The sequence below is a fragment of the Leptosomus discolor genome, chromosome 2, assembly GCF_034619465.1.
Source record: "Leptosomus discolor isolate bLepDis1 chromosome 2, bLepDis1.hap2, whole genome shotgun sequence".
NCBI lineage: Eukaryota > Metazoa > Chordata > Aves > Leptosomiformes > Leptosomidae > Leptosomus > Leptosomus discolor.
In genome coordinates, this window is record NC_141392.1 from 78007129 (window position 1) to 78017714 (window position 10586).

The 10586-nt window shown below is 44.0% G+C and overlaps 1 protein-coding gene across 1 annotated transcript in view; it reads right to left on the reverse strand.

Annotated features, from left to right (window-relative positions):
• Positions 1-7286, reverse strand: part of CRYBG1 (crystallin beta-gamma domain containing 1) — a 101140-nt gene extending 93854 nt beyond the window's left edge. Inside the window, exon 1 of the mRNA XM_086461330.1 lies at positions 6907-7286. Within this exon, the coding sequence (XP_086317456.1) occupies positions 6907-7286 (380 nt within the window). The remainder of the gene's footprint in view (positions 1-6906) is intronic.
• Positions 7287-10586: the final 3300 nt, after the last annotated feature.

A 10586-nucleotide genomic window follows, 5' to 3' on the forward strand; every position in this document is an offset into this window, starting at 1 on the left:
GTTCTGCTTCTGTCGTCAGGCTCTACCTGAAATACAGGATTTGGGGAATTCATCAAACATGCCTGGTTTATAATTTTCATAGCTCAGAACATTCTTTTAAAAATTGGTTTGGTTGACTTTATAACTGTAAAATCTAGATGAATAAAGGATTCACGTAGCAAAAGTACCTCTTTATCCAACTAATATTATTTAATTTTCATTTCAGAATTTCCAAGTACAGTTCCACAATGAGGCTAATGAAAAATGGCACTACTTTTGCACACTTGGGAATGAAGGATATGGATGATAATATGGAAGATATTATTTTATTTTCTTTAAATGAATACCACGCTTTTTTTGCAGAGGGCACCAAAGGAGATAATTAATCCCTTATATTGATCAGCCTTTGCCTATCTTTCCCTTCTTGTCTCAGGGAGCACTGAATGATGAAACACTTGATGATGGATAGTATTAGCTCACAGTATGCAGCCGCATGAACAAATACGTGTGAGAACGTAAACTGTACAGCAGAAAGTTTGCTAGGTTCGAGAAGCAACTAATACAAGAATAGCACATACAAAGACACACTATTACCAGACACAATACATGCATGCAAACCATTGATGACTTTTTTCCTGTCCCTTTTGAAAGCTGAAGAAGGGATTTTTTTCTCTTGCACAGGAACCTCTGATTATAGAACAGGTTCTCATGTTTTTATTCTATTTTCAAATGCAAGCTGCTAAAGGAAGAATTCCTTAGTGTTAACAGTTCCCCATCTTTCCTATTACAAGATTCCATTTCCAGCAGCCTTTAACTTTCCAAAGCATTGCCGTTTTGGCTAAAATTCTGCAAAACAGACCCTAGGTCAAGCGTCCTCTCCCCTTTCTCCTGCTTCCCCTGTTCTCTCTCTGTAAGCATCTGTGAAAGGTTTGTTTTCTACAACTTTCCCATGACTTGCTTGGCTTTCCCTAGGAAACACAGCAGAAGTAGGGATCAATCCCAGTTCCCTAAAGAAACTTGAAAACTCTTAACCACAATCAACAGAAACTCTGTAGAAAATGAGTCTTTAAAAGCAAACTGCTTGTAAACAAAGAAGGTGCCTTGAAGTTGCACACGAAAAATCATAACATAGTTTTTGAAGCTCATGACCGTTTGACTTTGTATTGTAGCATCTCGTGCATGGAAGTATCAGCCTGTGGACTCCCCTTTATCAGGTAACACGGATGGAATTCAGCTGCCCAAATTCAGACGTTTGAGGCATCACCTTCAGGCAGCTTTTAAAGTCAATGAGGAAAAACTGGCACTTCTAAGATGCAATTAATTTACCCTGTTTTAGACACTCACCTTAGGGTGAGATGAATTGCACACCAGACATGCCTATTTGCTCTCCTTGATTATAAAGAGAATAACTAGTTTAGATGTAGATATCTGAAATTAGAGGATATGGATCCCACCTTGTATTTGCATATGAAGTATGTCAAACTAATCATATTCACTGTTTCAGTAACAGGTATTCATTTCTATTTACAAATGTTGTCCTGCCTATGCCCTGAGGCCATCACAGCTACAATAAAGCATCACTCTTCTGTTTGCTCCAGGCAAACAGGAACCCACTAGAGCAGGAAGGCTGAACTGCTTGATGCAAATCTCTAGACTATGAAAAGGGAGGGAAAGATGGGACAGAGGGTTGCAGGAACAAGGGAACGTGACAAGGAGAAAAGGAAGAGATAAGAGATAGCAGTGTTAAGAAAGAGCAGAGTGAAAACGGTCGTTTCCACTTTTGGACAAATGGTACTCACTGAACTGGTATGCATGTAATATTTAATATTGTTTTTAGCATTATTAAGTGCCAACTGTATGTACCTGCATTCAACATGAACTTTTGTTTGTGCACTTTCCTGGGTGGCTTCCACAACAGTGTTTTATAACAGTAATTTCTCAGAACACCTTTATATTTTTATTTGTCACCATTTCAAAGAGTGGATCTGACACCATAAAACCAAAGGTGTCAAGACTGGCACCTAGTCTGAGTAGGCTAGAACTTGCTTTTTCACAACAGTCCTTGTTTTAATAGACATTTAACTATTCAGTGCAGAATTACTATCACCTCAATGGTACTCAGCACTACTATGGATCAGATTCACCTGAATACAGTAGGGTACACCATCTCTCCAGCAGAGGTATAAGCGCCCCAAAAACGCAAGGACAAATTCCTTGACTGTGAATGGCATGAGTCCATTGATTTACTTTACTTTTTAAGATATTTTTTTCTAATTTAAGGAAAAAAAACATGAATAAAGGAAACCAGCAATTCTTCTGTACCACAGAAGTCAGGAATGAGATCCCACTCTACCCAGGATCTACCCTTCCACTGACATACGAGCAGGCTGATCAGGAAGGCAACAGCAGAATTACTGGTTCAGATTTTTTAGACTGTCATTTGATTTTTAAAAGGATGAAATGAAAAGGAGAGTGCTTTTCACACTGATGTTTTCACAGCCACCAAACCTGCAAAATCAGCAGCAGAGAAACAGCAGCTGATGTTAAACTCATGCAGGACAGACAGACTACTACTTTCACCGCACAGATGTCATTATGTAGGTTTTCACAGGATAATATTTTTTACCTCTTAAGAATGCAAACAAAGCAAGTGAACGTTTTAGCTTGTCATCCCCCTTATCTTAGTATCTTTCTAGAAACATATTTTTTCAATAAGCACTGATTTCCTCAATAGGTCACTGTACAGATAAAATTTGAGCAAAAACCATTCTGCATTTAATTATTTGATCATGGTAATTTAAGAGAACTTCTTTCCTCTATAAAACAAAACTAAACTAATAAATATTCCTAAGGCATTACGCTTACATTACAGAGTACAAGAATTATACTTCAAACGTAACCACCCTTTTCCATTTCCATCTCCCATGAAGTATGTGCAACCAGGAACACTCGCAGACATCCACATTCAATCTTGCAAAGAACACAGGTGAACGATTCCATTTTTTCTTTCAACCAGATGATGCACAAATGTAACGTTACACACAAAGTACATTGAATGGACAGTTCATATTTTACTGTTTAACACAGCTGACTGTATGACAGTTTTCTACATTTTGTTCTTGTCAATCAATCAAGCTACTAATGTTCTGTGTTATTTTAAGCTCCGTTTCTCACAGGGTGAAACATTTGTTCTTCATCTTTCTACAAAATGCAATGTTACATGCAGGCTCTGAAGCACGGTTCCTTCACCTCTTCTAATACAGGAGTCAAAGAAGAGTAACTCAAAGAATATGAAAGTAGGGAAGAGAGATCAGATCTTGGTCTCACTGCCATTTTCTGCACTCGCAACACAACATTTCTTCACATTCAACATATCTCCTGGATGCGTGTGTTCCTTTCCAAGAGAAGGTATAATTATTCCACAGTCTAACTTTCCTTGGATGCAGCCTAATGCTGTTTCCCTTTGCTTATTTTTGTGTTCTTACTGAACTCTAATTCATTTTTGTTTCCCTGCCAAATCATTGCAGAATAACAGTAACACAGGTTTCTTTGCCTTCATGTATTTAGTATGTTGAAGACGAGCTGTGTTGAATTTTATCAAGGCAAAGGAAAGTACTAAAAAAAAGGGAGTGTTGCTGATGGTAGCATGCTCAATACCAAGGCCAACATCAAGTTATCAGTGTTTCTTGAAACTGAGTAAGTAATAAGCAGTAAAAATGTCCTCTTTTTTCATGGTGATTACATTGACACATTTTTGGGCAAGAATCTAGCTACTGACATTATGTATCAGCCAGCTCATAACTGGACTGAAGTAACTTGTCTGGTCTTGACCATCAAAGATCAAAAGCTCCAGATTCATAGAGTAGCGCACATTGTGAGAAAGACTGCTAAACAATCACACCCCAAAGATACACAGTTTTCTTTGCCCTCCTATAGTCAACTTCCTGCTTCAAAGTTCAAATCCAAGTCATCATCTTCATTTTTAAAGTTCCCCTTCGATGGAGATCATTCAATGTCCAAGACATGACAACTTCATAGGGACAGGACTTCCAAGGGATCAAGTAAAAATCAATTTCTTAATATGGTGCAGCATTCTACAGTATAGTGACAACTATCATTCTTTTTCATTCTTTTCTTTCACTGCACCTTCTTATGTGTAGAGGATCCAATTTGTAGCTATTATCTCTGGGAAAGACATTCTACAAGCTTTGCTGGAAAAAGAGACCAGAAGATGTCATCTGGCTTCTCTGTTTTAACGCCAGAGACCCATGAATAGAGGCAGTACAACACAAACTTTATCGAGGCAGGAGAATGCAGACTTGGAGCCTCAAGTCTAACAGAGCCGGGCTGCTTGTTTTGGTTTTTTTATGCCATATTAAGATTTTTTTTATGCCATATTAAGATTTTTTTATGCCGTATTTGCTACTGCTCTTCAAGATAAGTAACTAACAGAAACAAAAAGTATTGGCTACCCAAAAAAAAAAAAAAAAGCAAGAATAGCAAACCAGCTCATCAGATAGTTTTTAAACTGGAGTGTCATATAAAGAGGTGTCTTCACATATAAAGAGGTGTCTTCAACCTGCCAGCTGTCATGCTAGTTGTGTGTTAAACCATGTCTCTCTCACAGCAAAAGCCATGGCCATTTATTAAGCATCTCAAATTTTCAAAATCATCACTGTTAAAAGTATACTTTTATTTGGCCTATACAGCATTCTTGCAACCATGCATTACAGCCTACTGTTCATGTAATAAAAATAAAATACTTCAAACAATGTCTTTTGATAAATGCTACCATAATCTTCAACATATTAAAAAACATATTGAGTGTTTTTGGCTTTGTTTTTTCCATCTTTTAAAAAACAAGGATGGTGGAAAGCTACACAAACAAGAGAAGTTTGTGCTCTCTGAAGATGACTTGACTGCTGTTAATGACAGTGACATACATGTGTATTTCCATGTGCTGAAGCAGAAGCCCAACCTGTTATCAATAGCAGAAGGATTGGTTCCCAGACCAAAAAGCACAAAACAGTATTTTGTAACAGAAGTTACAACCCTATCATTTCAGAAGCCTTGCAATTATTAGACCTCACTTGTATTTTAGACACACAACTTGGTAACAAATTTATGCAGTAAAAACATCCTCCAGTTCTTTCAGGTGTAAGAACTGAATCCCAAATCCCATACAGCATTTCAGTTTTGGTTTGATAGTGTAGACCTAACAAGGTATCTGGAAGAAAAAGGAACTCACACCTAGATTAAAGACTTATCTCACTTTTCTTGCCATTCATTTTGCCACATCTACATACTCTGTTCAGTTTTGGGGCCACTCAACACAAAACAGATGTTGATAAACTGGGGCAACATGAGCATAGGGCCCCAAGATGCTCAGGGGCTGGTGCTCTTGCCCTGGGAGGAGAAGCTGGGGGAGCAGGGCTTGTTGAGCTAGGGGAAGAGGTGAACTTGAAGAGGACCCATCATCTGCCTGCCAGTATGCAGGCGAGGTTCACTAAAAAGAGCCAAGAGGCTCTTCAGTAGCATGTGGCAGGAGCAGCAGAGGCCATAAATTCAAAGAAGAGATGTTCCAACCATGCACCAGGAGAAACTTTCTCACATGTAGGCAGCGACACCGCCTGCCCAGAGTTGCTGTGCACTTTCTGTTCTTGGAAGATTTCAAAACTCAACCGGACACTGGAGACAGTCCTGAGCAACCAGGGTCTGAATTCAGAGCCAACCATGCTTGGGGCTCCCTTCCAATCTGAGCTACACTATGATCACCTTCTGTTTTATCTGGCTTTTGGAAGGCAGAAGAGGGGCCTGTTCCTTGTTGACATCACTGGCAGCATCACTCTGAGCTTGGCCACTCAAAAGCATTGTGAAACACATCGTTTCCTGGTTTAATAGTTCTGAAAAGCAAATTTAATTTTCTTTTTCCTATGAATATGTAAACATAAGCTCTTTTTTTCTTTTATAAAAGACGTTGGTGCTTAAAGTTTTCAATAATACATTTCAAAACCAAATACAAACATCATCAGACCATACCTCAGTCAAGTCCACACATAATGTTTATTTTTAGGCAAATACTAGCATTTTCTGTGTAACTAACATATACATATGTAAACACAGAGAACTCCCTTCTGTAACTTCCAGATTTCTCAGTCTGAACCAAACACCTAAGAGACCAGTAACTCACAACTTTTTCTAAAAAACCCAGGTAGCACTGACATCTTCTCAATGCCCGGGCCTTGCTGTTCAAAACGAGCAGTATTAACCGAACTGATTCCTGTCATAACCCCAAGCTCACCATACCCTGCTGTGAACTTCCTTCACGTCGAAAGGCTCCACTGCTCGGCAGCCCCACTGAGCTTCCCCACGCTGCGGCCACAGGCTCCGAACAGCCCCCGGGGAATGCCTGTCTCCTCAAGAACTTACGAGCCAGCGTGCGCTAGGTGGTTATTACGCACGGGCGACCTCGAACCACGCTGGGGAGCAACAGCTAGGGGGACTACTGTAGACAGGCGGTGTCAACCCCTTCTCTCTCCTCTCCCTCCTTTACTACGGCCAGGAAAGGCGGGCACAGAGCAGCTACAGAAGAGTAAAAGCTATTCCCGCACGCCAGCCATCCTTCAGGAGGTTGTTTTGGGCCAGGAAGCCTCCTTCTGCTTCGGGCACAGGGTGACTGTTACTTATTCACGCAGGCGCTGCTGTTTGTCCACACCGCTCAGGCGCCGCTCTGCCAGAAGGCTGGGGCAAACGCCGGGCGGGAAGGCGGCTGCGGGACACCCGCTTCCCTCCGCGGCACTAAATAACCCCTGGCCTCCGGCCGTGCCCTGCCCGCCGCCCCCCCCCCCCCCGCCCCCCTCCCGCCGCCCGTTCTCCTCCCGCCCCTCGCAGCCGCCCGCGGGGAGGGGGCGCGGCGGTGGCGCTTACCGCGGGGCCGGGGAGCCGAGGGGTGAGGCGGCCGGAGGGGTCCAGGCGGGAGCGGCACCACCGCCGCCCCCTCGGGAGTGCTGCTCCTTCCTTTTGGGACGCCAGTGGGGGAACGCGGGGCGCCGCTTGGGCGCGGCGGCGGAGGGGCGGCGGCGGGAGGGGGTGGCCGCCCCCTCGGGTTCCGAGTCCTCCGACTCGCTGCGGCCGAAGAAGCGCTGGAAGCGGCCGTGCCGCGCCATGCCGGGCTCCGCGCCTCCGCGGCGGGCGGCGGGACTGTGCGCGGCAGCGGCGGCGGCGGTGCCCTCCCGCCGGCAGACGGGGCAGGAGCGGCAGCGGGGGGAGCGCGGTGTTCCCGGCGGTTTCGCGCTCTCCGCGGGCATGGACGGGGCAGGAGCGGCAGCCACCCGCCTCGGTGTATGCGTTTAATAAGGCGATTCCCTCCCTCCCTCCCTCCCTCCCTGCCCACCACCGGCCGCGTCGGTCCCTCCCCGCGGAGGGAGCCGCGCCGCGGCAGGGTGCCCGCCGGTCGCACAGGAAGGGAGCGGCCCGCGTGTGATCCGTGCCCAGGGTGCGCATTAGGGGCCATTATCTTGTTGTTGTTCTAACCTTCAGGTGTGCCCCGCGCCCCGGACACTTGGGCAAGTCGCGGGGAAAGGCTGCGAGCCCGCCCGCATCGCGCAGCGCCGGGGCCTCCGCACACCCCCCCCCCCGCACCTCCGGCCCCGGTCCCGGCCCTGCCAGCCCCCGGCTCGACCCACCGCCACCCTCCCGGGGAGCCGAGGGGGCTCCTCAGGAGCCAGCACAGCCCAAACCCTGCAGCGCTGCTTTTTGTCCCCGTGCCCGCGACATTAATTAATGAGCTGCTTATCCCTCTCCCAGGGAATAAATTGGCTCCGAGCGTCCTGCCGGCTCGTCGTTCCGCCGAGGAGGACGAACAAGTGATTCCGGGCGGGGGGGGTGGGCAGACCCGTTCCCGCGGGAAGGATCAGGCACCTTTGCCCGCTTGCGACGGCGACGATCGCATCAGGACGTATCGGGACCAGCCCCTGCCAGGACTTGGTGGTCTCGTGTGTCCCTCCGTGCTTTTAGCAGTCTTCTCTGAAATGACCCTGAGGTCTCCTCCAGCTTTCCTTCGGAGACTTAACTGTTCTGCGCTGACGGCTGTCCTAAATTGTAGCTGACAAGAATGCATTTGTCTGGTGTAAGGAGCTTTTAGGGTGTTTTGTTCTGATTTTGCTTGCTAGCGGTGGGGCATGGAGGTTATAATAGTCTGCTAAAAATGCTAACATGAGATAATAAAGGTGTTATAACTCTGTATGCCGTAAGAACTTTAAATTCACTGTTATGAAACGGTCATAATCAGTTGATAATTGACAAACACTACATAAACTGAGATGGGCATAAATTAATGCTGGGATTTTTACGGCGGTAGGACAAGAGTGTGAGCAAGGCAGGGGAAGAAATACAGAAGGGGTTGGCTGAGCAGCTCAGCCCTATGTATAGTACTGTTCTACCCAAAGCAGTATGTACACATGTTTGGGAACTTATTTTCCTGAGTTGTGTGTAATTTACTTGGCTAGTGATTAATTAAACAGATTAACCTATGAAGAACGAGATTTTCCCCAAAATTAAATGTGTCATGGCAAAACTGGGCAGAACTGGAAAGGTAGACAGTTGTACCCTCAGGAAATGCATAAAGGATCAAGGAAAAAATGTCCGTTTCAGAAAAGCATTTTATATAAGCATGGAAATCATAGAATCACAGAATAGTTGAGGTGGGAAGGGACCTCTGAGGGTTGTCTTGTGCAGCCCCCATGCTCAAGAAGGGTCAACAAGAGCAGGTTACTCAGGACCATGTCCAGTTGCGTTTCAAGTATCTCCAAGGACAGAGACAGGAGACCTAATAACAGGTAGGAAGCATGCTGTCCTTGACAGATGGCTAGAAACAAAGCAGAAGGTCCTGTTTCCTATATCCGGACAGGGTTTTTGGACACTGGCTATATGCTGTAAATATCCAAACAGTTATACCTCTTCTCTTATTTTAGCCTAACATTATTCCTTTCTATTTCCTTGACTAAGATCCACAAGTGGCATAACCATGGCATTTTATGACATTCACCACTGAAGAGAGCAGATAAATATATTACTAAATATGTGTACTACATTTCCATTTAGATGTCAGTTATAACCGTGATTCTGTTAAGCTGGAGAAAAGGTGAATAAATTGGTGTTGGTGAGCCACTTCAGCTAAACAGCGCTGGGGAGGACATTCCGGGCCACTGCAGTCCCAGTGTCCCCTCTCTGCCACTGTACCCACTAGGTACCTGCGGTTCTTGGCAGGCCAGGCGGACAAGGGTATGTTCAGCAGGCCCGTGCTACTTCATTACACATCAAAAAAAGACATGTATGGCCTGAAAATACAGTGTTTAAATCACAGAACAGAAAAAAGAAATGCAACACATGCATCTTTTCAATTCTTTTAGATTATCTTGTGAGGGTCTGGGTCAGCATTAGCATCATGGGGTACCTAGAAAATGTGCAGAGTTAAGTATCTCTCTGGAGTGGCACATAGAAGAAATGAGCATGCAACACCAACTTTGAGGTATCCAGCATTTGTACTTCAGTGCTAACATATACCACAATATGCTGATACCCAAAAGTAGGTGAAGGGGATTTGGTTGATAATACTCGTTTAAATTTTGGCCAAAATTAAAGTCTGGGTGTTAAATATGGCAGTATCAAAACAACATATGATCTCAATCCAAACAGATTTGTGGAGGCTCAGTACTTGTAGCAGCACTTGTTCTTAGGCTTATTTAGAAGATTTGGACCTCTTCTTTCAGGAAAGGCATTTTAAAGACCATTAGCTAAGATAGAAATTCATTAGAATTAGCCAGTTGTTTAGGAAGCTTTAAAAGATGGTCATGTTTATGTCAGCAGTCCTGACACATGCAACAGAACAAGTCAGTCTAGCTTTTATCTGAACCAACACCGTTTTGCAACAGTTCATAGTAATTCATATCACAGAAAGATATTATGCAATAAATTATCCTTCTCCTGTTTGGTTTCATTCCAACACGGTGAAAAAGAAGATGATTTGGTATCTAGATTAGACTATCATATTCAATACCCATCTAGTTTGACTGCACACTGTAAGTGAGATTTACAAAAAAAACCCAGAAACATGCTGGTTTTGGAATTACAATGCAAATCAGACAAATATTGACTCAAAATCTGTGAAGCTGTTACAGAAACTAAATAACACACAAGTTGAGATAATACTATTTATTCAAATCGTTGATCCTTCCTTTTCATTGTTTCACAACAGGGATGCTCTTCTAATATAAAACTGTTCCAATATATGCGGGGGAAAAAAAAACCAAACAACCCCCCAAAAAAACAATCTAAAGCCCGTAAGCAAATTATAGAAAAATAGATAAGGACTATCATCAGTTTTGTCACCAAATAGTTTATCTTCTTTTCCAATACAATGAAGGTGTGAAATTTCCTCCAGAAACAGTACAGGCAAGCGAACATTTGAGACTCAGGTAATTCACTGTCAGAATATATGAAGAGTGGTTTGGATTCCCACACTTTGGAGCTGGTGATAAAGGAGCAATAAAGTACGCAGGGTCCAAAATCCTGCCCATGTCCCACATAAAACGTAAGATCCAAACTAT